Here is a 24,062-nt window from a genome sequence, read left to right on the forward strand (position 1 = left end):
TCAAGCATAAAATGAGGATCATGACAGCACTCCCCCCCCCACCCCACCATGAGAAAAGTGTGTGTGTACGTGTGTATGAGTGCCAGCAAGTGCACCTTCAGGGTGGCAAGCTTCCTACTCAATCCGGCATCTTCTAGGTCAGGCACGAGGAGAACAAGACTTACTGCTTCGTTTGTTCTCGTCTCCCCCTTCGTCCTCATTTTCGGGGTCGATGTCTTCTGCTTGAGTTATCCAATCCAAGTAGCCCTTCAAATCCTCTTCGAGTTGTTGTTTCTCACGGAGTTTCTGGAAGTCCCCCCGGGCTTTGGCCTTTTCTCTTTCCTTTGAAAACTCTCTGGGACACAAAGAGAAGAGTCACCAATCAGGGAGTGTTTGGAATCACAAGTTAGAAAACAGCAGGACACACACACAACACTGCCAAGTGGAGCAAGTACAACTGAGCACTGGACACGGTGCTGATTTCTTCACATTAAAGAAAAGCAGAGAAAACAGAGCACAACAAAGCACACATGCCTCATTTCTCAGAAAATGATGTCTCTGCACAAGAGCTAATGCCACATCTAAGCCTTAGCCCGGGTCCCAGGTGCAGCCACGGAGAACCTTCCCTCATCTTTCCCAGGGCTTCCGTCCCCCTCTACCTTAGAGCCTGTCACTAGAAGACTCTTCAGAGAAAGGCCAGTGGATGCTGGACTGTGGGGCTCTGCGAATGCCCTGTCAGGGGGCAAGTGAATTCAGGAGTGGACTTTATAGCAAGAAAAACAATTCCTCTGAATGCCTGATAGTAAAAAGGCAGCTCCCTGGGGCTAAGGGGTCAGTATATACCCATGGGCAGAGAGACCAGGAGAGGCTCTATTCATGTCAAATAGCTTCTCCTAGATCAGGGGACAATTTACTTATTTGCCCTTTTAGGCCACACACTGCCATGGTGCTGCCTTCACAGGGGAGCAGTGGTCTTTGACCACTATGGGATGCCAACAATTGTGTGTAAAATTCTGTATTTACCTCAGCAAATCAAGAGGAAGGTGGATAATTATGCAGTTTCATACTCAAGCAACCATCTGCATTGCCAACCAAAAAATTTTGCAGGAGCCAAGAAATACGATGCTGAATTTAGTGCCCACAGTGTGCTAAGTGTAGCCTTCTTGTCAGGGAGCTTCAAGACAGACTGACCCCACAGGGCCAACGGCAGTGATCTCTCTGCCTTCTGTCCTTCCTCAAGCTAGTCAAATATTTCTAAGACTCTGCATACCCAACACTAACATAAATAGCTGAAAAGCAAAACCAACCTCTCCAGGGAAATCTGATTAACCAGCTGGACTCCCAGATTCCCCAACTGCCCGGCTGGTTGAGTGCTGCACAGCCACAGCAGCAGCTTTCTGTGCATACCCAATAATAGGGCCTTTGGTTAAAAAAAGAAAAAACAAACCTGACTGGAATCCCGGCAAAAAGTAGCCCAGTGCGGGGCAGCTAGATGGCGCAGTGGATAGAGCACCGGCCCTGGAGTCAGGAGTACCTGAGTTCAAAACCGGCCTCAGACACTTAATACTTACTAGCTGTGTGACCCTAGGCAAGTCACTTAACCCCAATTGCCTCACTAAAAAAAAAAAAAAAAACAAACCCCCCCCCCCCAAAAAAAAAGTAGCCCAGTGTGAAGTGAAAACCCTCAGCTCCTGTCTGGTAGCCTTCTTACGTGTCCAGACACACAGAACCCTTTAGTCCAGGACAGCCTGGGCATTCCCCAAACTCCCACATTTGCCTCCATAAAGGCCTTTTTGTTCATGTGAATGTGTCCATCACTTCTTCAACTGATGTCGAGTCCACTTCATGACCACAAAAAGATGGCTGTAAACTGGACAAATGACCTCATCACCTAGAAACACTCAGCAAACGCTAAGTTCTGCTGTGTTGTAAAACCAAACCTAGAGTAACCTACACACAAACTGATATCTATGGAGAAATAACACCTCCTTCTATGGTCTCAGTCATGTGGGGGAAGAGATCTTCTAGGCTGTGTGAAATCTAAAATCTCATGATATCTAGGATTTTAGAGTCTTCTGTGGGCAGCTAGCTGATGAAGTGGATGGAGTGCTGGGCCTGTCGTCAAGACAACTCATCTTCCCAAGTTCAAATCTGGCCTCAGACACTTACTAGCTGTGTGACCCTAGGCAAGTCACTTAATAGCCTGTTTACCTCAGTTTCCTCATCTGTAAAATGAGCTGGAGAAGGAAATGGCAAATCACTCGAGTATCTTTTTCAAGAAAACCCCAAATAGGGTTATGACAAATTGGATATGACTGAAACGGCTTACTGACAATAACAACGTAAGAGTCTTCTGGCTTCTCAAGAGTTGGAGAAAAAAACACTTAACCTTCCATTAAGTAACCAAAATATTCATCCAAAAGAAACCACTTAAAAATGCTACTCATTCACATTCCTGAGCAACAAAATAAAGATTCCTAGCCAAGTGTCAAAAACAGAAACAATCTGGTGTCTAATTTGTCCCCCTACCCCCTAAAAGAAATCATGTCTTGAACAACTAAATAATTCTTTGATCCTATTAGTCACCAGAAGAGATCACTGTATGAATCTCTGGATCATATAAAGAGAATCTTGTTCTCAAATTTGGATCTCTACACGTGACCTGGATAGTTTTATGCTATATTTAGTATCTGATCTAATTTTATTATGACTATCAAACTATGCTAAAGATGGAAAAATAGTCACCTTATTGGAAGGGGCTTATAAAGAAAATTCACCTCCAATCCTTTCTAGACAAAATGCAGAATACTCCCCCCCCCCAACCCCTCCACACCTGGAGGTAAGGAGTGGGTGATTGTTGTGGAAAGTTCTGGTTCTAATCAAGGCAAAGCAACAGAAGCCATGAGACCCAAGAAGAGGGCACATTTCTGTAAACCACAAGGTGCTTCAAACTATTTCTTTCAGACTGGTGCGCAGCCCCTTGGAATCCATTTTCACATGTGCAAAGGCAAAGTTCAAGTTTAAGAGGTGAGATATCCTGGACATTTATATGTGGGGCAGGAGAGTGGAGACTCAGTAACATATTCTTCTGCTTCTCTGGGTCCCCTGGATGCAGATTATGGCATGATATGGTCTCTGGCCACCCTAGTTCAAATGGTGGGGGGAGGTGTCTTAACCTGGCATCTATGAATTTTACAAAATATTTTGCTAACTATATATCAATATAGTTTATTTCCTTTGTTATTCCTATATATTTTATTTAATACATTTAAAGAGAAGGGGTTCTGAGAAGGAGTCTCAGAATAAAAAGCTTCACCAGACTGTCCCAGGGGTCTGGGACACCAAAGAGTTTAAGAACCTCTACTTTAAACGGTATGACAAAAGAAAAAATAAGAAAGGAAATTGCTGAAGTTTGCTCAAGTGCGAAAGAGTAAAAATGTAGGGAGTATGGCAGCACTGATTATAATCTAAGCTGCCATGATCTTATTATAGTTGGCAGATTCACAAACCAAAAGACACCTTGTGTTGGGAGTATTTTGAGAGGTCAACTAATCCATTCCCATGTCTATGAGCAGGGAAATTCCCAATTTATCTCATGCAGGAAAAACAAATCCCTATCAGTGAAGTGAGACATTCCCATGTTAAACTGTTTTAGGACCAGGTTTGATCTAACCTATGCCCCCCCCCCCCCCAGCCCAAGTCCATTTCCTCTTGGCTTCTCAGCATTCCCAGCACTTCGGACACAGCCCAAAGGAATGTCAGAGGAAATCAATCTAGTCTCACTCACACTGTAAACCCAAGCTGCAACTCCGGCTCAGTGTCAAAGCTCTTTTCTCACTGCCCACCATTAAATGAATCATTACTTGGATAAGGCTAAAAAAAGAAAAAATCCAACCCTGTTTTTAATAAGTAAACATATGTTTGATTTCAAACACTACTTATCTTAGTGAACCTAATGCAATTTTCTGTACAAAAGAGCATCCTTCACAGGATCATTCTTTTCAAACACAAGAGTCTTGGTGTCTGCTTTAACTCCTGACATTGGTGCAAACTCCTCTAATCCATTTTTCCTTTCTCCCACCCTAGGCATGCCCTTTTTAGAGATCCACCAGCTTCATATTTTGGACCCTTTCCAAGGAGATGGAGTTAGTACCAAAGAATTTTAAGGGACCTGAGGACACACTCTCAAGGATTGTAACATTACTTTATTTACATTCTTTAAAAAAAAAAACTACTTCAGATATGTGCTGACAATAAGAGAAGGAATTTTAACAAAGAAAACCAACCTACAGTGTAGAAATCAAGTTTATTTAAATCTCAGAATGTTCTTATTCTTATCCTTCATTCCATTTATTCAATCTGATGTCACTCCAAATGCATCTCCATTTCCTCTCCAGTCAGGATGCAGGGATCCAGAAACTCAAGGAAATTCTGGACACAGCCTCTTCTCTCCCAGCTCAAACCCATTCTACCTGTGGCTATCAAAATAATACCCTTAAAATTCTGTCACCATTATGTTATTCTCCTACTCAAGAATCTAGATGACTCCCTACAGGGTAAAAATATCAAGTCCAGAATCTTATCTGGTATTCAGAGATCCCCATAATTTGGCCCTAGACTCTGTTCAACTTTATTCCCTACTACTTCCCTCTCATCTCATATAATCAGCCCTTGTCAGGCCTTCTCCCTAAAGATTTACCCATCTCATAGCTGCTCTGCTGAGAACTCTGGAACCTCACTCCACTGTTGACAACTATAACTACAACTGCAAGCTTTTCGACAAACTTGCCTCTGCTTGAAGCAAAAGCGGAGTTCTCCCCCAGGACACCCGAATCCCTTGAAACCTCCAATGGAGAGCACTTTCATTTTCCCCAACTCAGGGGGCAAGTAGGGGTGGCATACCACTGCTACTTGTGGCCCACTCTCCTACCACCATCTCTCAGTGACCTTTCCTCCTGAAGGTCATGAACCACTTCCTATTCTCTTTGCTGTCACCTACTGACCATTTGCTGTTTCTTCCTCTCTAACAAGATGATGGGGAGGAATAGGTACTGTTCCGGGCCTTCCCTTGGTGATTTCATCCACATGCATGGTTTCATGTATCATCTCTACCCAGAGGACAATCCCTTAATCTCTAACTCCAGCCCAAATCTCTCCCTGGAACTCCAGCTTTGCACATGCCTGCTGTCTTGTGTGTGAGCATGTCATGCTCAGTAAATTCAACTCTGTGCTCACAGTCTTCCCCCAGAACTGAACCCTCTTCTATATTTCCATATTTCTTTAGAAGGTAGCATCATTCTCCCACCGAGCTTTGGAATCTCAGTTGCCTCTCCCAACTGTCTGATTCCAGTATTCTCTTTAGCTCAGTCCTTCCAAATCCTCTGCATCCTTCCCTTGTCTCCCTCCTCAAATATTCCTAGAGGGAACCTCTCCCTGTCTTGTATCATCCTTATCTCTATACAGACTGTATTCCTTGGGAGCAGGGCTCACAGCATTTAGTCTTTGTACATGCTCAGTAAAGCTTAGATTGAATTGAGACCTATCTTCTAAGGTCTTAAAAAAAACCACTCTCTACAAATTCGAGCTCTAATTATTCTGTTGGCTCACCATATTCTCTCCTCCCCATCTCCTGCCATCATCCCAAAGGATTTCAGTGTCCCTATTGATGAGACCCCCTCCCAACAAACTGACCTTTTAATCCTTAACTTCCTCGACTACAGTGACTTCTTTCCTTGACCCCATTGTTTCCTACCTGTTCTAAGACCTAACTCTAGCTTTCAGTTGCTCCCCATCAAGCACCTTCAGTTTCTCCTTTGCCAGTGGCTCTTCCTATATGCTTACAAAGATGTTGAGGTTCTCCCCCACCATAAAAAGCCTCCCCTTAACTTTCTCTTCCAACCAGCTCTGGTCCCATTTCTTCCCTTCCCTTCACCACTAATAGCAAAAAAAGTTTATACATGATGCATCCCTTCCTCACCACTCACCATCGCTCAAACCCTCATCATTCTAGAATTGCTCTAAGGTGACTTTTGTCTATTTCAATGGCCCTTCTTACAGTCATCATTCTTTACTATTTTTGACATAGCTGTCCACTCCCTCCACTGTCCTGCTACCTATCTCCTTTACTGGCAACTTGATTGTTTTCTTGATTTCTTAAAATGGATTTTTCCTAAGATATTGTCCTCCAATCTCTCTTTTAATCCCTTCTGTGGAAGGCAGAATGATAGATACACAAGACACTAGAAAGGGCACTGGCTCTGGAGTCAGAGGAATGAAGTTAAAACTTGTCTGTGCCTCTTGGCACTGGGAGACCTTGGACTTGCCATTTAACCTTGCTGGGCTTCAGTTTCCTTATGTGTAAACTTTAGGTCCTTTCTAGTTCTAGTATCTATAATTCTAAAACCCTCCAGCCTTGACCAGCCTCCCGAGTCATGCGTGGCTTCCCCAGGTGGCCCTAGGACACCTCTACCTGGATGTCCTAACATCTCAAAGTCATCATGTCAAGAGCTGAACTTCTTATTTTTCCCAATCCTGAATTCTTCCTTCTGAATTAACTATTTCTACCTGTGGAACCATCTAGTCTGCCAGGTCTGAAACCTCAGGGTCTCCTTTGAAAACTCCTCCTCCCTTATTCCTTGACCTTGGTCTGTTATGAAGTCCCCCCCCCCCAATCTCTCACTTCTACTTCCTCTTCTCTACCTCCACAGTCATCACTCTGGCAGAGAACATCACTCTTATATGCTGCAGCTATTTTGATTATCTGCTAATAGGTCTCACCTCTGATCTGCTAAGAAATTTTCAGGGTTTTCCTAGTGCCTACCAAGTTCAAATCTCTTTGCTTAGCTATTTCACAATATGGTACCACCCTACCTTTTGAGCAAAGGTTCTTATATGGGATCCATGGATCTATTCCTTGGATCTATTCATCTCCAACTAAAATTTAGCACTTCCTTGATTTATTTAAAATTATGATTCAGAGAAGGGGTCCATAGGTTTCACCAGACTTTCAAAAGGGGTCCATGATAAAACCAAATCAAACCACAACCTGTTTAGAGCCCTATATTCATAACAACTGACTCCTCACACTCTATGATTCAGCCACAGTATACTACTGACCTCCTCCAGGATAAAACACACATGTCCTAATAATTTTATAAGAAAATACGAGTTTTACATTACCTGCAGAAAGGGAACTCTCAGCATTGGAAGGCAGCTAAGAGGGCATCTAATGTGATCTGTAACTGGGCAGCGATCCCCTCTACAATATTCCCAATAAACAGATATTTAGAGTCTCCACCCGAAGACTTTCATGGATTGGGAACAAACAACTTCCCAAGGCAGTCCACACCACCGATTGCTCATTGTTCAACCATGTTTCCAAGCAGAACATATCTATTTACTCTCCAACATGACAACCTTTCTAGTGCCTGAATACTGTTAGTATGTATGTTCTTCTAGCTAAGTAACTGCAGTTCCTCCAACTAACATCCGTACAGTGGTTTTGAGTCCCCTTGCACTGCTGAAAAACATTTAGCTCAGACTGTACCTCATCAACATCCTTCTTTTTTTTTTTTTTTTGGTGAGGCAATTGGGGTTAAATGACTTGCCCAGGGTCACACAGCTAGTAAGTGTTAAGTGTCTGAGGCTGGATTTGAACTCAGGTACTCTTGACTCCAGAGCCGGTGCTCTATCCACTGGGCCACCTAGCTGCCCCCATCAACATCCTTCTAATGGGATACCCCAAACTGGACACAATACTTCAAATGGGTTTTGAACAAGGTGGAGCATAGTGACACCGTCACTTCCTGCAATCAGAACACTATCCCTAATGCAGACAAAGATAAAGATAGGAAATGTTGGGCCTTTGGGCTGGTACATCATTTTGGTTACTCCTACTGAATTTGTAGGCCACCAAACTCCCAGGTATAATCACAGATTCACAAAGGCCCTACCATTAGGTCATGCTGTGACAGGCTTGTACCTACATGTCTGGAAGACCTAGGTTTAAATCCTGCTATTCATATTTATTTATCACTGAACTCTCTGGGCCTTACTTTCCTCATCTACAAAATGGGGATAACCCCAGCTGCAGCACAGAGCTGTTGTGAAGCTCCAGTGAAGTAAGGCATGCAGAATGCTTTGCAAACTCTCCAGGGCCATAACAATATCAGCTGTGCTATTATTTTCACTTCGCTGACATGACCTGAGGAAACTAGTCAGCAATGAAGAGCTGACCAAAGTCAGCAAAGTCCAAAGTGCTGGACAGCAGGTCACCTTGCCAGGCCAATCTCTAGGGGATCTTCCTTTTTCTCACCTAGAACGAAGATAATCCCTATCCCAAGGACCTCATATGACTTTTGGCAACTCATAGAAAGAGTTGTGAACTAGAAATAGGGGCATCAAGATACTTGGTCAGCCTGTGTCACTGTGTGACCCTGGACAAATCACCTGAATCACTTCCTCCCTCTGGGTCTTAGTTTTCTTATCTGCATTTGAAGGGATGAAATCCTGTGATCTTGAAGATGCCTTCCAAATATGGGATGCTCAAAGAATAGAGGTGAAAGCACCAGAACAATTTCTCAACACCCCCCAAAGTTAGGCAGAGAGAGTTCATTCTTTATATGAAGTAGTTTCATGTTACTCATGTGTTATGTCCCTAAGAAATCTTCTGTTTGATTTTATAAGCTTTGCATGTTTGCTTCCATTTCTCTTTCATGTCCTGTGTACAATTCATTTCCTCTTTGTCTCTGAGGATGTGTAGACATCCTCAACAAATATGTACTCAATGAAGGAATGTATGCAGGGCGATCATTCTTCATGAGCTAGAAGAACCCTCAACTATATGAAACATAGGAGAGTGCAACCATCTCATTTTTCAGATGAGGAAACTGAGAGAGAAATAAGGTGCCTTATGAAGATTACTCAGGTAATAAGTGGTAGAGCAAGGACATGAATCCAAGCCATATGAGCTGTATTGTCTCCCCACAATGGTCCACTCCAGGGATGGCTAGATTTCTTGGCTGGATTTGAAGGGCTCTCAGGATCTCCTGACATGGCCTCATGGCCTGACATTCTCCCCATTAAGACTTCCATTCCCTCTCTACTTCTACCACCTCACCAAAATCAATTTTCTGGTTCAAGGTTGTTGAAAAACCTTCCCCTTGGGTATTTCTTCTTTTCCAGAAGCAATTACTCACTGAAGAATCTCCTTGACAGTTTGACATAATAACATCTTGAAGTTTGTAGCCAACCAATTTGTGTATAACTCCCCAGCAGTGGACAGCTAGAGCAATCCATGCAAAAGCGTCTTAACAAAGATAACAATCTGCCCCTTGGCCTTGCCTCTGTTTACACTGGCTTTCTATTACCGACCTGGAATTGAACATGTCACAGCCCTGTTCAAAAACATTTGAGAGCTCACAATCACTTATAAGATCACCTTGAAACTGTTCTACCTCACGTTCAAGGTCCTCCACAGCTTAACCCAATAAACACTGATTACGTACCCACTATATCCAATGCACTGATACCTAGCTCATCTTTCCAACCTGTAATCACTGACTTAAAGGAACTTTCCATTCAAACCAGACTTGTCAAAACACTGTCTCAAAATACACCTCCAGGCCTACTGCCATGCTTTTGCTTTGGGTTCTTTCCAGCCGGCCTGTCCTATTGCCCCAGACTCCTTTAATCCCCACTACTCTTTTAAAGACCAAGTTTTCTTTGCCGTGTTGCTTCATACCCCTGCTCACAGTAGCTTTCTCTTCTCAACTTCTAAAAAATCACATTTCTAGGTCTGAGTCACTCATAGCAAATTGCCCTGTCCTGTAAGTTCTTCTTTTGTATGCATGCCATCCCTCTGTAAACTGTACTCAAGTCAGCCAGCAAGCATTTATTAAGGTCTTACTATGTTCCAGATGCTATGGTATGCAGTGGAGATTCAAAGAAAACAAAAACAGTTCTCACCCTTGAAGAGGGAGAAAACATGTAAATCACTAGAAATATACAAGATGGATGTCAAGCAGAAGGAAGGTGGTCTCAGAGGGACATCACTAGCAGGAAAGAAGGTTGGATTTGAGATGTGTCCTGTTGGAACCCAAAGAGTCAGGAGGCAGAGGTGAGGAAGGAAAGGACTCCAGGCATCACCCTGTATCTTATATCTCCGTATCTCTCAGAGTACTTAGGACTGGGAGCACTCAGTAATGGGTCAGGTTACCACTGGTCAGGAATGCTGTGGAGAAGAAGGGTAAAAGGCCAGCCAGCATGATCCCAAAGGTGCCTTTCAATTCTGCCACTTCCTTATTGCACAGTTCCTCAATCTGAGGGAGCTAATTCTCTCTTAGACATCCGTGCTTATAATCATTTTAGAAAATATTTGTTTATATTACATTCATGCTACCCTAAGGTCTGGCTGCTTTGAAACATCATTCCAGAATTGTAAGAGTTAAAAATGGTTTTGAAGCTTTAAAAAAGTGTTAATAGTCATTAGCATTTGGTGAAACCCCCATCCTTCCCGGGGAAAGCTTTCCGCTTTGAAGTCCGGATCCTTCTGGGAAGGCCATGCCCACTGTGCTGCAGAAGTCTTTAAGACGGTTTCACCTTCTGCCAGGAGAGGATAGTCCAAGGTCCATGGATTTCTTAGTCACTAACTATAAATAGGACATTTCTTGTCCAACAAGGTCCTGGCAAACTATAATGCCATATTCCATACCAACTCTGCTTTCAAGTGACGAAAAAGGTTTTCTCAACTGTAAACTATTGAGGAACTCTAGTCAGTGTAACGACCAAGCAGAAGGCTGAGGCACACACCTCACCTGGCAGAGAAGTGATGGACTCTGAACTGTAGAAGGAGACACACCTTCTGGAACATGACTAAGTCAGAATTTGTTTTGCTTGACTATGCATATTATCATAAGGGCTGTTTTCTCCTTTTTTCATTGGGGGATGGAAGAAAGATTAAAATATGCTTGCTAAATTTTAAAAGCTTTTTACACTGTATCTCATGGGCACGGTTTATACTCTATAGTTTATTTTCAGTTTCAATATTTGACATAAGCCACTCTTTGCTGCCTCATTTACACTGCATGGGAAAGTCTTTGACAGGAGATGCCCTTCACAAACAAAAAGGTCTCTATCACTTTCCCAACCTTATGCCTATTTTGTCATACTGGGGGAAGAGTTCAGGGTGGAACCCAGCATTCCAGAGCACAACGGAAGATAACGTAATCTAAACAAAGAAAGATAATGATGGTGGTGGCAGCAGCTGGCACTTATAGGACCACTAAGTAGGGAGAGTATGTTCTTATTCATTCATTGAGTCAATTGGTCAACAAGTATTGAATAATAAGAAACACCTGTTCTTTGCCAGGCATTATGTAAAGAATGCAAAAAAAAGTGGAACACTCCTTGCTGTTGAGAAATTTATAGATGGGGAACATTCACACAGACACACACATATGCATACACACAGACACACACACACACACACACACATACATATATACACAGAGACACCACACACACAGATATACAGATACAGGAGACTTGGAGGGGAATGGAGGAGGGAAGCACTAGCAGCTGGGGGAAGGAATCAAGACAAACTTAATCCAGAAGATGTAGCATGAGTTGAGTCCTGAAAGGGTCCAGGGATCCTTTGATTCAGGGCATCCCAGACAAGGGGATCTCTGTGCCAAAATCCTGACATGACAATTGAAAAGCTGTGTGTAGGAAACACAAAAGGTCTACAGTCTCTGAAGATGAGATGTAATAATGCTAGAAAGAGAGGAGGGAGCCAGGCTGTGAAGAGTTTTTATGCCAAGCATAAGAATTTATATTAGATCATGAGGGAGATACTGGAGTTCACTGAGATGGGAATATGTTCAAACCTACACTTCAGAAAAATCATTTTGGCAGATGTATGGAGAATGGATTGGAGTGGGAGAGACTTGGGGCAGAGAGACCAAATGGCCGAGAAACAGAGGTGGCCGAGAAAAGTGACTCTCAGGAAGTTAGGGAACCTTGTCCAAGGTCAAACAGTTATTCCGTGTCAGAGGTAGGATTCGAAATGTGGCAGTCCCTTACACTATAACTCTATCTTTACAAGATGGTTCTATTCATTATAGATATTAGCTGTATTTCTAAACTACTTTGTGGCACATGGGTCTGCAGCTTATTACAGCAAAAAGCCAGATACAAATGTGGTTGCTCTCTGTGTATTAATATTTTGTAAAAAACAAAAAATGGTTTTCTCAAAATGGGGGCATAAGCAAAACTATTTAGATCTTCTCCACTGGTACCACAGTTTATACTTCCAGGGTATATCAAATTCAAACTAATAGGCCACATTTTCTGAGAACCACAGTCCCATATTCCTGGGAAGGAGAAAGGGGCTCATCTTTATGTCCCTACATACTTTAAGGAGAAAGCTGAACTTGTCTATGAACGGCATATTTCCACCTGGAAAGGGCTGTCATGCTGCCTTTCTGGGACTTCCCCTTCCAGGACAGAGCAAGGGGCTCCACTCCTTCTGATAGATTTGATTCACTCCAGTTTTTCCATTTACTAGTAGTTGAATTTGTGGTGGTTGTTGCATTCAGTTAATCAGTGGGAATACTGGGAAAAGATAAACATCAACTAGCATCACTTTCTAAAATAATTACTTCAATTACTACAAAATGTAGGAAAAATACCCATTTCCTAAGGTTGGGGTTTTCATGGGATTAATCTGAACGTATTACTTTCATTATAGAATTAAGTAGCCTTCCTTGTATAAACCTACCACAAATTAATAACTGTTAATCCACAATAGGTGAATAAGACTCCCTCCTACCCTCAAGTGCCATCTCAGTGACAAGCATGAAACCCCAAAACTGTGGTTCTTGATGAAAAAATAGGGACTCTTCCTGAAGTGTTCAGGGTAGGGAATAGTGGCTGATTATTTCACCAGGAAAAAAAAAAATTCCCTCCTGGGCCAAAGGAAGAACAATGAGATTAACTGACAGGTAACTACTGATGCCTATTGAGCACAGGGTGCTCAAAATGACAAAAGATGAAATTCCTAACTTCTAGGAATTAGACCAGTCCAAGGGCTAGGACTTATACACAAATAATTCAGATTTGAGGCTGTATGAAAGAAATGCTATGGTAAAAATGATTATTATTTTTCAAATATTTGTCACTTTTGCAGCCCTTGAGACTTGCAAAGTACTTGATCATCTGATCCTGCTTTAATTGGACAAAACAAGGGTGCTAAGTTAGAATGACCATAGCTAACATGGCTATAGCTCCTTAAAGCTTACAAAGAGCTTTTCGTACATATGTTATTAGAACCTTACAATAACAGCAGCTATCACTCAGGATTTAATATTTGTAAAAACAAACAAACAAACGCACAAAAACCCAGTGCTTAGTAGGTGCTATACAAATGCTTATTTCTCCTTCTCCCTCCTCCCATAAAACAATATTCAAGGGCAGCAGAGTAGACCTTTGGACTCGTACCCTAACTGTAACGATCTTCACTTTCCAGATGAGGAAACAGGAGCTAAGAAGGGAGGTCACTGCCCAAGATCCTACAGCCAATTAGTATCAAAGATAGGATTCTAACTCGGCTTTGTCCAGACTCGTGCTCCAGTGCTCTCTCCTCTCCCCCACCACCATACTGCATTTGAGAAATGCTAATGTTCATTTTAGGACTTTTCTGTCCCTTTACCGTGACCATCGAGTAGTAGCCATGAAAACATGCCCACTGAGCATCCAGACAAGCTCAGAGAGGATAAGAGTCATTGCTTCTTTCACCCATACAATGTTTATTGGCCCCAAAGGTCTCATTGTATGTGGCCAGACTATGAAAAAAGAGTTATGGATTCTGAGGAATTGGGGAAACGATCTTCCTACAACCTGCTAATTGCTGAACAATCTGATCTTCTTCTTACCTAGAAAGGTCCTGTGTCCATTTCTGAGGACACTGTTCTCTAGTCCTAGTATGCCAGCAACAAAAACATCTATTTCTACTGTGACGGATCATTTGGGTTTTTTTCTTTTTTAAAGTGCAAAACACACCCTCGGGCCTTTTCTCGGCCCTGGCTCTCCCCTTCCCCCACCAGTCTGTGATCTGCACAGGAGAAAAGGAGGCTTGTCAGAGCAGGTTCATTTCTTTCTCTGAAGACAGCAGCAGTAGGATTCATGACAGTTCATTTCCACTCTCTACTCACTGAAGCATCCAAATATCTAAACGTCTCTTCATTCAACTCTTGTATAAGGGTGCACATGGGGAAATTTTCCTAGGGAAGCAATGTGCACTTGCCCCCGAGGCAGATGGACAAAAGGACACTGCTAGGGTGTCTGCTCACAAAGGGTATTTAGGATCCCAGAGGCTCAGTGCTGGCACAGCCTTCAGATGACACCCGAGCAGGAAACATCTGGAGGGTTTCCCCAACCTCTGCTTGAAAAGTTATAGTGACAGTGAATTTGCTATTGCTGAGAAAGTTAACAATAAAAATAATAGCTGATATTTATATAGTGCTTTATGCTAGAGAAGGGACTTTATGTGTGTTATCTCAGTAAATCCTCCCAGCAAGTCTGTGTATTGTTAATCTCGTTTTAGAGATGAGAAAACCAAGGCACTGACCACGATCACAGAGCTGGAAAATGACAGGGTATTCAAACCCAAGTCTCGCCTCACTTCATGTCACCAGGATGAAATGAGGTAAAATGGAAAAGCATTCTGTAAATGCTGATGCCTTCCTATTATAGAATAAGCAACCAAATGTGCAATGGGGAAATTCATTTAAAAATTGGCTCCAAGGGCTACACAAAGAAAAATCTCTAGCAAAAAAAAAAAAATCCTTCCAACAATAAGACATCTGCATCCTTTAAAATGTAATAAAGCTTCATCATTTATCTGACTTGGGGGAAGGTGTGAGCCACTTTTCCAAGATATTTTTCAGAAACACACAGAGGTTCATTGCTCTTATTCCAGTTCCTCTGAGCATACACTTACTGTGTTTCCAAATCATTAGATCCTTAAAAACATTTCCCTAAAGAAATATCACTCATGTCACAGATGACAAGGATATTTACAAAGACAAAGTTTTCTAATATTGTTTCCTGGTTCCAAAGGCAACCACAACTAAAATTTTCAGTTCCCTAGCTACAAAGGGAAAGTAGGGAAGTATGTCACTTCGGTCTGACTCACAAAAGTAGCCTGTCTGATGGAGCCAGCAACCCCAGGAAATCAAACAAATTGGGATGGGTCGTGGCGCTGGTTAGGAAGTCTGAAGTGTGATGACTTCTGAGCCTTAGCTACTAGGAGCTAATGGGAGAAATGAGATGGTATGCAGATAGGAAACATGGACTAAAGGAAGCAAAGGAGAAAGGGATGTGCACCAGAGAGGCACAACAATGTACTGTTTATTTCTTCTAGGAAATTCATGTAAATAGAAAACTATTTGGTAAAAGACACTGATGAAAGAATGAACTTCCTGGGTCTCAGCACATTCATCATGAGCCGAAGGAAAGATGGCAAGTAGACTGTCCTTCCTCAGAACCACCTAGGACCATTTAACTTGGGTTTGTGTTCATCACTCAGGTCCATCTTGGGACTTGTTAGCAGTATAAAAAGGCAGAAGACACCAATATCTGGAAGATTCCAGATTTTTCTCTTGTGGTTGACTGCTTTTTAGAATCCACAAAACAAAGCCAAAAACAAAGGTTAAAAGCATGAAAAATAACGAGCTCCCAGGATGCTTTGGCCAATACACCGGCTTTGGGGAGCAGGACTATCCTCAGAACTTATGGTTCCCTCTCATCCCCAATGTCTTCTTTCTGACTGAAAAGAAGAAAAACTTATCAACTCAATGGGGAGGCAGAAAGAATGACTAAGATCTTGGGGGAGTGAATGGTCTCATATTTCAGATAAGATTCATAGAATAATTCTGAACAGCGCTAGAAGACGTGATGCAATTGCATTGCATCCTCTACAAATTGATGTAACCTGATTTCAGCTGGGCTCTCACTATCCTCAAGGCCCCTTCTCCCCTTAGCAAGACCTTGACTCACACTTTATTACATAAAGAGGCCACTTGCTGTAATCTGTTGACTCTCCTACTGTACATATATAAACTCTTTATCATCCCCCATTCTCTCCTTTTCTATCACAATCTCAAATAAGGAAGTAGCTCTTCTCTTGACTGCTTTGTACTTTTGATCCTATCCTTCCCATTTCTCCTGGCAGACAGGCCCACAATCACCCTCACTCTCTAACCTTCAATCTTTTCTTCACTTCTGGTTTCCTGATGCCTGCAAATACTTAGATCTCCTCCATCCTTAAAAATAAAACAAACAAAAAAAAACCCTTCACACTTGATGCTAACAGCTCTTCAAGCTATTGTCGTTTCTCTCTCCTCTCCTCCCTTTCATAGCCAAAACCCTAGAAAACCATCCACACTTGTTGCTCCCAGGCACTCTACTAATCTCACATTTACTTCTCAGAAACTGCTCTCTCTCCAAAGCTCCCAATGATCTCTCAATTTGCCGTTTCTTTTTTCTCAATGTTCATCCTTCTTGAAGTCCCTGAGTACTTGACATTGTTGGCCATCCTCTCCTCCTACATATTCCCTCATATCTCATTTTTTGACAATAATGTTTTCTTGGTTCTACTTCCTACCTGTCCGACTTCTCCTCAAACTCCTTCCCTAAATTATCATCCATGGCACATCCTCTCACTGTGGGTATACACCAAGACTGTCCCAGGCCCTCTTCCCTATATATGCTTGCTCTGTGACTTCCTCAGCTCCCATGTGTCCAATGACCATTTATATACAGATAATTTTAAGATCTATTTACCAAAACCTACACTTTCCCCTGAGTTTAAATCCTGGATCACCAAACAGGATTCTAAAACTGGATTTCCTGTAGCTGTCTCAAATTCAACATGTCCAAAACAGAACTGATTCTTTCTCCCTAAGCCTATCTCTCTTCTGAACTCACCTCTTTCTGTCAAGAACACCACTATTCTTTCAGAACTCAGGTTCACCGCCTCAAAGTCATCCTTGTCACTTCAATCTCCTTTCCTGTACAAAATCATTTACTGAGTCTTGTCTATCTGACTTCTACAACATCTCTCATATATGTCCCTTTCTCTTCACTTACACAGTCACCATTCCTACTTCAGCACTTCATCATCTCTAGCCTGGATTACTTCATTTGCCCAAGTATTCTCCCTACCTAGAAGTCTCTGCCCTTGCCAGTCCGTCCTCCATGCAGCTGCCAATATGATCATCTTCAAGCACAGGTTTTTGTGACTCTCTAGCTCAACAAACTCTAGTGGCTTCCTACTACCTTTATGATCCAGTATCAAATCTTTACCACCTGCCTCTGACCTACATTTCTATTCTCTTTCAAATATTCTCCAATCGGGGCAGCTAGGTGGCACAGTGGATAGAGCACTGGCCCTGGGTTCAGAAGGACCTGAGTTCAAATCCAGCCTCAGACACCTGACACTTACTAGCTGTGTGACCCTGGGCAAGTCACTTAACCCTCATTGCCCCGCAAAAAAACAAAACAAAACAAAACAAAACAAAAACAAATACTCTCTAATCCAGCCAAATCAGTCTTCCTGCTGATTCTCATATTCAGCATTCCAGCTCACTTCCCTGTGCTTTCTACAAGCTCATCCCACTAGACTGGGATAGTCACTAGCCTTGACTCTCAGGATCCCTAATTTCCTATGGGTTTCCAAGGCTTAGCTCAAGTACTGCCTTGTACATGAAGTTTTTCTTGATCCTCAAGCTACATTTAATTTGATAATGCTTCACATATACTTATTCCGCATCTATTTTTCTCTGGAAAAATTGTCTCCTCATCCTTGAGAACAAAGCTATTTCATTTGTGTCCTTACTTCTCCAGCACCTAGGCTCCCAGTGCTTAGAACCCTGTAGGCATTTAATAAATGCTTGGAAGAGTTCTAAGGTTCTTAACGTAGCAGCTGATAAAGAATTCCCTTCTCACATCTCTCCCTTTCTTTCCTGGAGTTCTTCTTTGCCCTAGGTTATGGCCAAATCTCCTAACTGCTTTCCAAGCCTTCATCCTCAATCATTTGATCCAACCCTACTTTCATTGCTCCTTAACATGTGCCAATCCAGCCACTGTCTTTGGAATATATTATTTTTTCACTCATATTTTCATATTTCTGTTCATGCAGTATTTCTAACTGGCAGATATTTTGTCAGCTCCTTCTCACCTCTCCAAACCCTCTACCCTTTGACTGTACCATTAAGAGGAAATGAGAGGGTGGTAGGAGGGCTAACCTTGGAGTAAGGGATACCTGAGTTTAAATCATAACTTTTATAAATAGTAGCTGTGTGACCTTAATAGAGCCACCTTGGTCAACCTCTCAAGTGTCTATGGCAGTTATGTCTAAGATCCTGAAGTAATAAATGAGCTGTTTTTCTGCATCAGGGAAGAATGTTCTATACACTGGTAAAATCATAGTACTAAACCAAATATTTTTAAAAAGATACTGTTCAAGGGGCAGCTAGGTGGTGCAGTGGATAGAGCACTTGTCCTGGATTCAGGAGGACCTGAGTTCAAATCTGACCTCAGACACTTAACACTTACTAGCTGTGTGACCCTGGGCAAGTCACTTAACCCCAACTGCCTCACCAAAAAAAAAAAAAAAAAAAAGAAGATACTATTCAATTTACTTCTTTGAAATTCAGTGATAGGTTTTTCTTACACTTCTTACACTTTTCTTACAGTGATAGGTTTTTGATTACACTGGGGGCAGCTAGGTGGCACAGTGGATAAAACACCGGCCCTGGATTCAGGAGGACCTGAGTTCAAATCTGACCTCAGACACTTGACACTTACCAGCTGGGTGACCTTGGGCAAGCCACTTAACCCCCATTGCCCCACACCGCCCCCCCAATCCCAATCTTCTCACAATTTGCATTTCTGACATCACTAGATTACAAGCTTCTCAAGGGTTGGTTCTACATCTTCTCTTGATTTCTACTCTGAATGAACCAAGTGTTGGGAACATAGTGGATGCCTAATAAATATCTGACAGACTGAGAGCAGGGCATTTGGGAGGAAGACGTAGCTGCTCAGATTTACCCAGAAATTCCTCTATCTCTGAAATCCAGATTTCCAGTGACATCTTACAGGGAAAGGTCACAGAGCTGTCCCAAAAAACCAGTCCCCCTGACAGGAGATTTGTCATATCAAATTTTGACTCAGTCAAACCCAGGGTGATACAAGATGAGAATACTTCTGAGAATTACAAAACCTTCCTGATTTGGGAGGCTGAAAATTCCCAGAATGCTCTAGGATTCAAAGCATGCCAGGAAGATGCCTTGGTTCATTACCAAGATTTATTTCAAAGCAGAGTTGTGAAGGAATGATCTGTTTCTTCGTGGATTAAAATCTTATCCTTAAGTCCTGAACCATAATCTTATGACAATCAGACTTAAAGAAATCAAGCTTGTCCTGGAAGTGGTGCTCATAGCCCAAGAGGTATTGAGTGGGATTGGAAGAAAATGTCTCTTAGAAGAACTTTTAATATTGCCATGATTTTTCTTCAAACTTGTAAAGAAACTTCACAGAGATATGATCACAATTATGAGACCCTCTTTCTCTGCTGAAGGTACATATAAACAAGGCATCCATTCTTCCAAAATGAAAATCAGAAAGAAGTAAAAGACACCAAAAGAGGTGTTATGTTTCTTCATTGTATATCACATCAAAACAAAGGCTTCCAGAGACCATAATGTTCATCCCTCAACATTCATGTGAAATTCCAACAGCTCTATCCCAAACAGATGGGAAGACATTCCCCTCTCCCCCCTCCCACCCACCCCTGAAAGATCTCTGTGGAAGCAGCATAGCACCACTGAAGAACACTGGGTTTGGAGTAAAAGGGCTTGGGAAACTTGCTTCACCTCTGGGAACCTTGGGATCTTAAAAAATAGTGGAGGGGGCAGTTAGGTGGCACAGTGGATAGAGCACCAGCCCTGGATTCAGGAGGACCTGAGTTCAAATCTAGTCTCAAACACTTGACACTTACTAGCTGTGTGACCCTGGGCAAGTCACTTAACCCTCATTGCACCCCCCCCCAAGCAAAAAAAAAATTAGTGGAGGAGGGCAAGTTAGTTGATCTTCAAGGTACTTCCACATGCAAATTTATTAGCCTAAGACATTATCTTTCACTACTCCCATGAAGAAAGTTAGAAGGCATTTAGTACAATCCCTTCATTTTACAGATGAAACAGTGGCCCAAGGTCATAAAGTTCTAAAGGAAGAGATGGTACCAGAACACAGAGCTCCTAATTCTCCAATCTATATTCTTTCAATTATGTTAGCATCCATATATTTAACTTTATCCTTTCCTGCCAAAGGGAACTGACTTTGATTTTCCATGAAAGCCGATTGTAGGAGCAGAAGAGAAAAGGTCTGGCATTAAATAAGAAGGAAGTTGTATCGGCAATTTGGAGTAGTCTGGACTTGGGAAGAAGGCTGAGTATTGAATCTGGAGTAGGGAAATTGGGGAGGAATTGAAGAAGATGTGAAAGTGAACAATTTCCAGATCCAGATTCTACTTCTGTCTTCTGTGAGAAGATGTTGAAGTAGAAGGAGGGGAAAGCAGGCAGGCTATATAGGTAGAATTGTGTAAGCACAAAGTCTCCAAGAAGTGATGATAGGTTTACATTTTTTCACTAATTTAATTGTTGTACTAAAAGAATGTTACAGATTCATTCATAGAAGCTGAGCTTCTATCAGCTACTTTCCACCATGGTAGCCTCTGAGGGGCAGATTCAGGCAGGGCAGTTACTAATTATTTCTTGGGTGCCATTCTGCTGTGACTTAGGAATGCAACATTCCTGAAGGGAATACAGACATCTCAGAAATCTGTAATTTCTAGATTAGTTACAATGAAAATCTAGTTCAGGGACAATGCTGAACTTTAAAACAAAGGAAATCTTCCTTTGTCCACAAAGATAGGTCTTCTGGGGTCATATGATAGTGGTATAAGCAATTATGCTCCCTAAAACAACATGCTCCAGTTAAATTTTATCAGAAATTATGTGTGAAATAGTTGGTGATTGGATTTGATTAAACACCTACTCCATGCAAGGCACCATTTCATCTTCAATAGCCCCTTTATGCAACATTGGCCACTGTCTTTTAAGGAATCAAATGATAAACCCCACAAAACCCTCTTCTCATCTGTGCCTATAACAGCTCTTGCAAATGCCATCTATTGTGTGGGTAGTGCAGAAAAATTACAGCTTTAATTTGGGTCGTTCCTAGTTAGCGGCTTTGTCAAGAGGTGGGGTTGCACACATTGGGGAGACATCATTCATTTTTTAACGTTCTCTTCCAGGATTTAGGTTTAAGCAATGGAGAGGCCTGACCTCCCAAAAGAATTCCTTATACAACTTCTTCCTATCCCACGGCAGCATGAGTTGGAAATGAACTACGCAGAGGCCTAATGAAACTCACATGGAGACAATTTGGAGGGAAGCTGCTAAGATGCACGGGGACTTCCAGTGGTACCATCAGGACTAAAGTTATCTAAGATCTTAAAAGGTTCTTGTTATTCTGTTCAAAATAATTTTCTTTTATTTCGATCTTAATAGTATTTTCTTTTTTCCAGTTACATATAAAGATAGTTTTCAACATTAGTCATGTTGTGAAAGAAGAATCAGAACAAAAGGGAGAAACTTCAAAAAATAGTAAAAATAGTGTGGTTCAATCTACATGCAGATTCTAAAATAATTTTCTAAGGGAGCTTGGAAGCTGTGTAGTCAGGGCTGAGATGAGGAAGTGAGGACTTTCTACTGGATCCGTCCACTGTTGTTGCCATGGAAAAAAATGTCAGGGAAACAAGGATTGGTGAAAACTTTCCCTCACTGATCTGATATCCATTTCCATGGAAACCAGAGCTGGCAGCCAGCAGCAGAGGAGTTACCACTAGCTCTGGTCTCGGGTACAGCTCCCAAGCCTGGGAGCTTCAGGACCATTTTACCGACAGCATCACGATCTGGCTCTTTCCTATAGCAGACAGCTTTTTAATTCAGTAACAACAAAGTTCCGTGTTTTTAAAATATGTCTGTGTGTTCAAGTACATTAAAGGAGGAGATTTCGTGCTCTATTTCAAAGAGAATTTAATTCTAATTTGTTTCACTTGTTCTTCCACCAAAGGGGTGACTTTTCCCCCAAGGGACCCCAAGCGTGGGTACTCTCTAGCCACATGACCAGCTTCTCACACTCCCACTGTGTGGGCAACAAGAGAGCCTCACTCCCAATCAGACCTCAGGCATCACATACGGTTGAGAACAGAGATCTCTCAGTATTACAATTATCTCTGGCTTACGAGATCAGTCAGCAAATCATGGATTTCAAACAAATCAGTTACATCTCAGAATAAATATCTTTACCATTTGGTCATCATGTGAGTCTGGATGTGACATTTGGGCAGCAAAACATCAACCCATTTGTTTCCTGAGCAATATCAGGAACAATTTGTGGAAGAAGAGAACTAGAAGGCAGGCATTCCAAAGAGGCAAATGTAAGCTCAATGGGACAATTAGCACTACCCAAGAGTGGAGTGGCTCTGAAGGGAGCAGGCTCCTCAGCCCACATGGTGCTGTCCACAGCTTAGGTCAGGGCCTCAGCCCCACCCCCAATAAATCTGATGAGGTCACTCCTCTTCCTACTCAATCACATTCTATAGCTCCCTAGGATAACATATATGCTCCCCTCTTTAGTTTATATACCTTTCACAACTGGGTCCCATCCTATCTTCCCAACACTTTTCATATTAGCAAAACATACCTGTATGCTCCGTATGTACATAGATTAAGTACAAATTATTCATTAGTAGTCCTTTACTTAGTAACACAGTATACTTTGATAAATATTAGTTCATGTAACTATAACTTACAAAAGTTAAAAACGTACGAGATTCTACAATCCTACAAACTATGAGAGTGATAACCACAATGAGATCTCATCTTGGAGTCACTATTAACATAGACTCATTCTATGGTTCTAATTAGGACCTTTGGGCTGATTGGTCTACAAGTGTCTCCCTACTTGGTCCTAGCTCTCTATAGCTAGCACACTGCCATCTCCTGCTGATCAAGGATCACTGCCACCTCCAGAAAAACATTATACCTCCTCATCCCTAGCCCCTCCCCACTGCCTCCTCTCATCTGCCAATCCCTTCTGTGCACCCCACTCATATCAATAATAAACTGGCCCCCTTCACCTACAATTTCTTCATCTTCTGACGCTCATATAAACCTAGATTTCTCCTGAAGACTCCTGAGTCAGGGCCTAATTTTCACTCTCCAATGCCTCTCCCAACCTGTCCCAATGCCCCCAATCCCTAAGAGACTTGTCTAGATCTACCTATAAATATCATATTATCTGCTGATCTCCTGATTCTTCTCCCTCCTTTTTGAGAAGGAGGGCACCCTCAGCTTCTGGGACTCCCCCACACCCTGCACTCATCCTCAGTAACTTCGACAACGAACTGTCCTGTCAGGACACTAACTTCTCCAACTCCCATGGCCTGTTTCCACTCAGCTTAGGCCACCTATAAGCACTGTCATCCTCAACAGTTCTACCTTCATGATCCTGAACTCTGCCCTTCTCTCTCCTGACAGCCATCTCCTCTCCTTAGTCTCTGACTTTAACATACCAGCTTGGTGGCTCCCTGTCACTTCTACAACACATACACTCCTCACCTTGACACAAAGCCCTTCTCATCAGAAGTCGACATGAGCATTTTCTTGATTCCCACAGCTGTTAGTGTCTCCTCCAACCCCCCAAACTACCCTGTATTAACAATGTTTATATTTTATGTCTGTTTCTATATGTATAAGTTGTCTTCCCCAAGAGAATGTAAGCTTTCTGAGGGCAAGGCCTAAGGGAGGCTGGGATTTTTGTCTCAATCTCCAGAGCCCACCACAGTACCTAGCACATGGACACATAAAAGATTCTTGGTAAGTGACTGACCTAATGCATCCCATGTACCAGCCAAACTGATCTACTTGCTGGTCTCTCTCTCTTTCCTGTGG

General features: G+C 42.2%; 1 protein-coding gene across 9 annotated transcripts in view; it reads right to left on the reverse strand.

Annotated features, from left to right (window-relative positions):
• CACNA1D (calcium voltage-gated channel subunit alpha1 D) overlaps nucleotides 1–24,062 on the reverse strand; it is a 355,589-nt gene that overhangs the window by 149,933 nt on the left and 181,594 nt on the right. For all 9 annotated transcript variants that reach the window (XM_043981543.1, XM_043981522.1, XM_043981527.1 and 6 more), the window contains one exon: nucleotides 165–334. In XM_043981543.1, coding sequence (XP_043837478.1) covers nucleotides 165–334 — 170 coding nt within the window. The remainder of the gene's footprint in view (nucleotides 1–164; nucleotides 335–24,062) is intronic.

This window comes from Dromiciops gliroides, chromosome 1 (genome assembly GCF_019393635.1).
Source record: "Dromiciops gliroides isolate mDroGli1 chromosome 1, mDroGli1.pri, whole genome shotgun sequence".
In the NCBI taxonomy this organism is placed as follows: domain Eukaryota; kingdom Metazoa; phylum Chordata; class Mammalia; order Microbiotheria; family Microbiotheriidae; genus Dromiciops; species Dromiciops gliroides.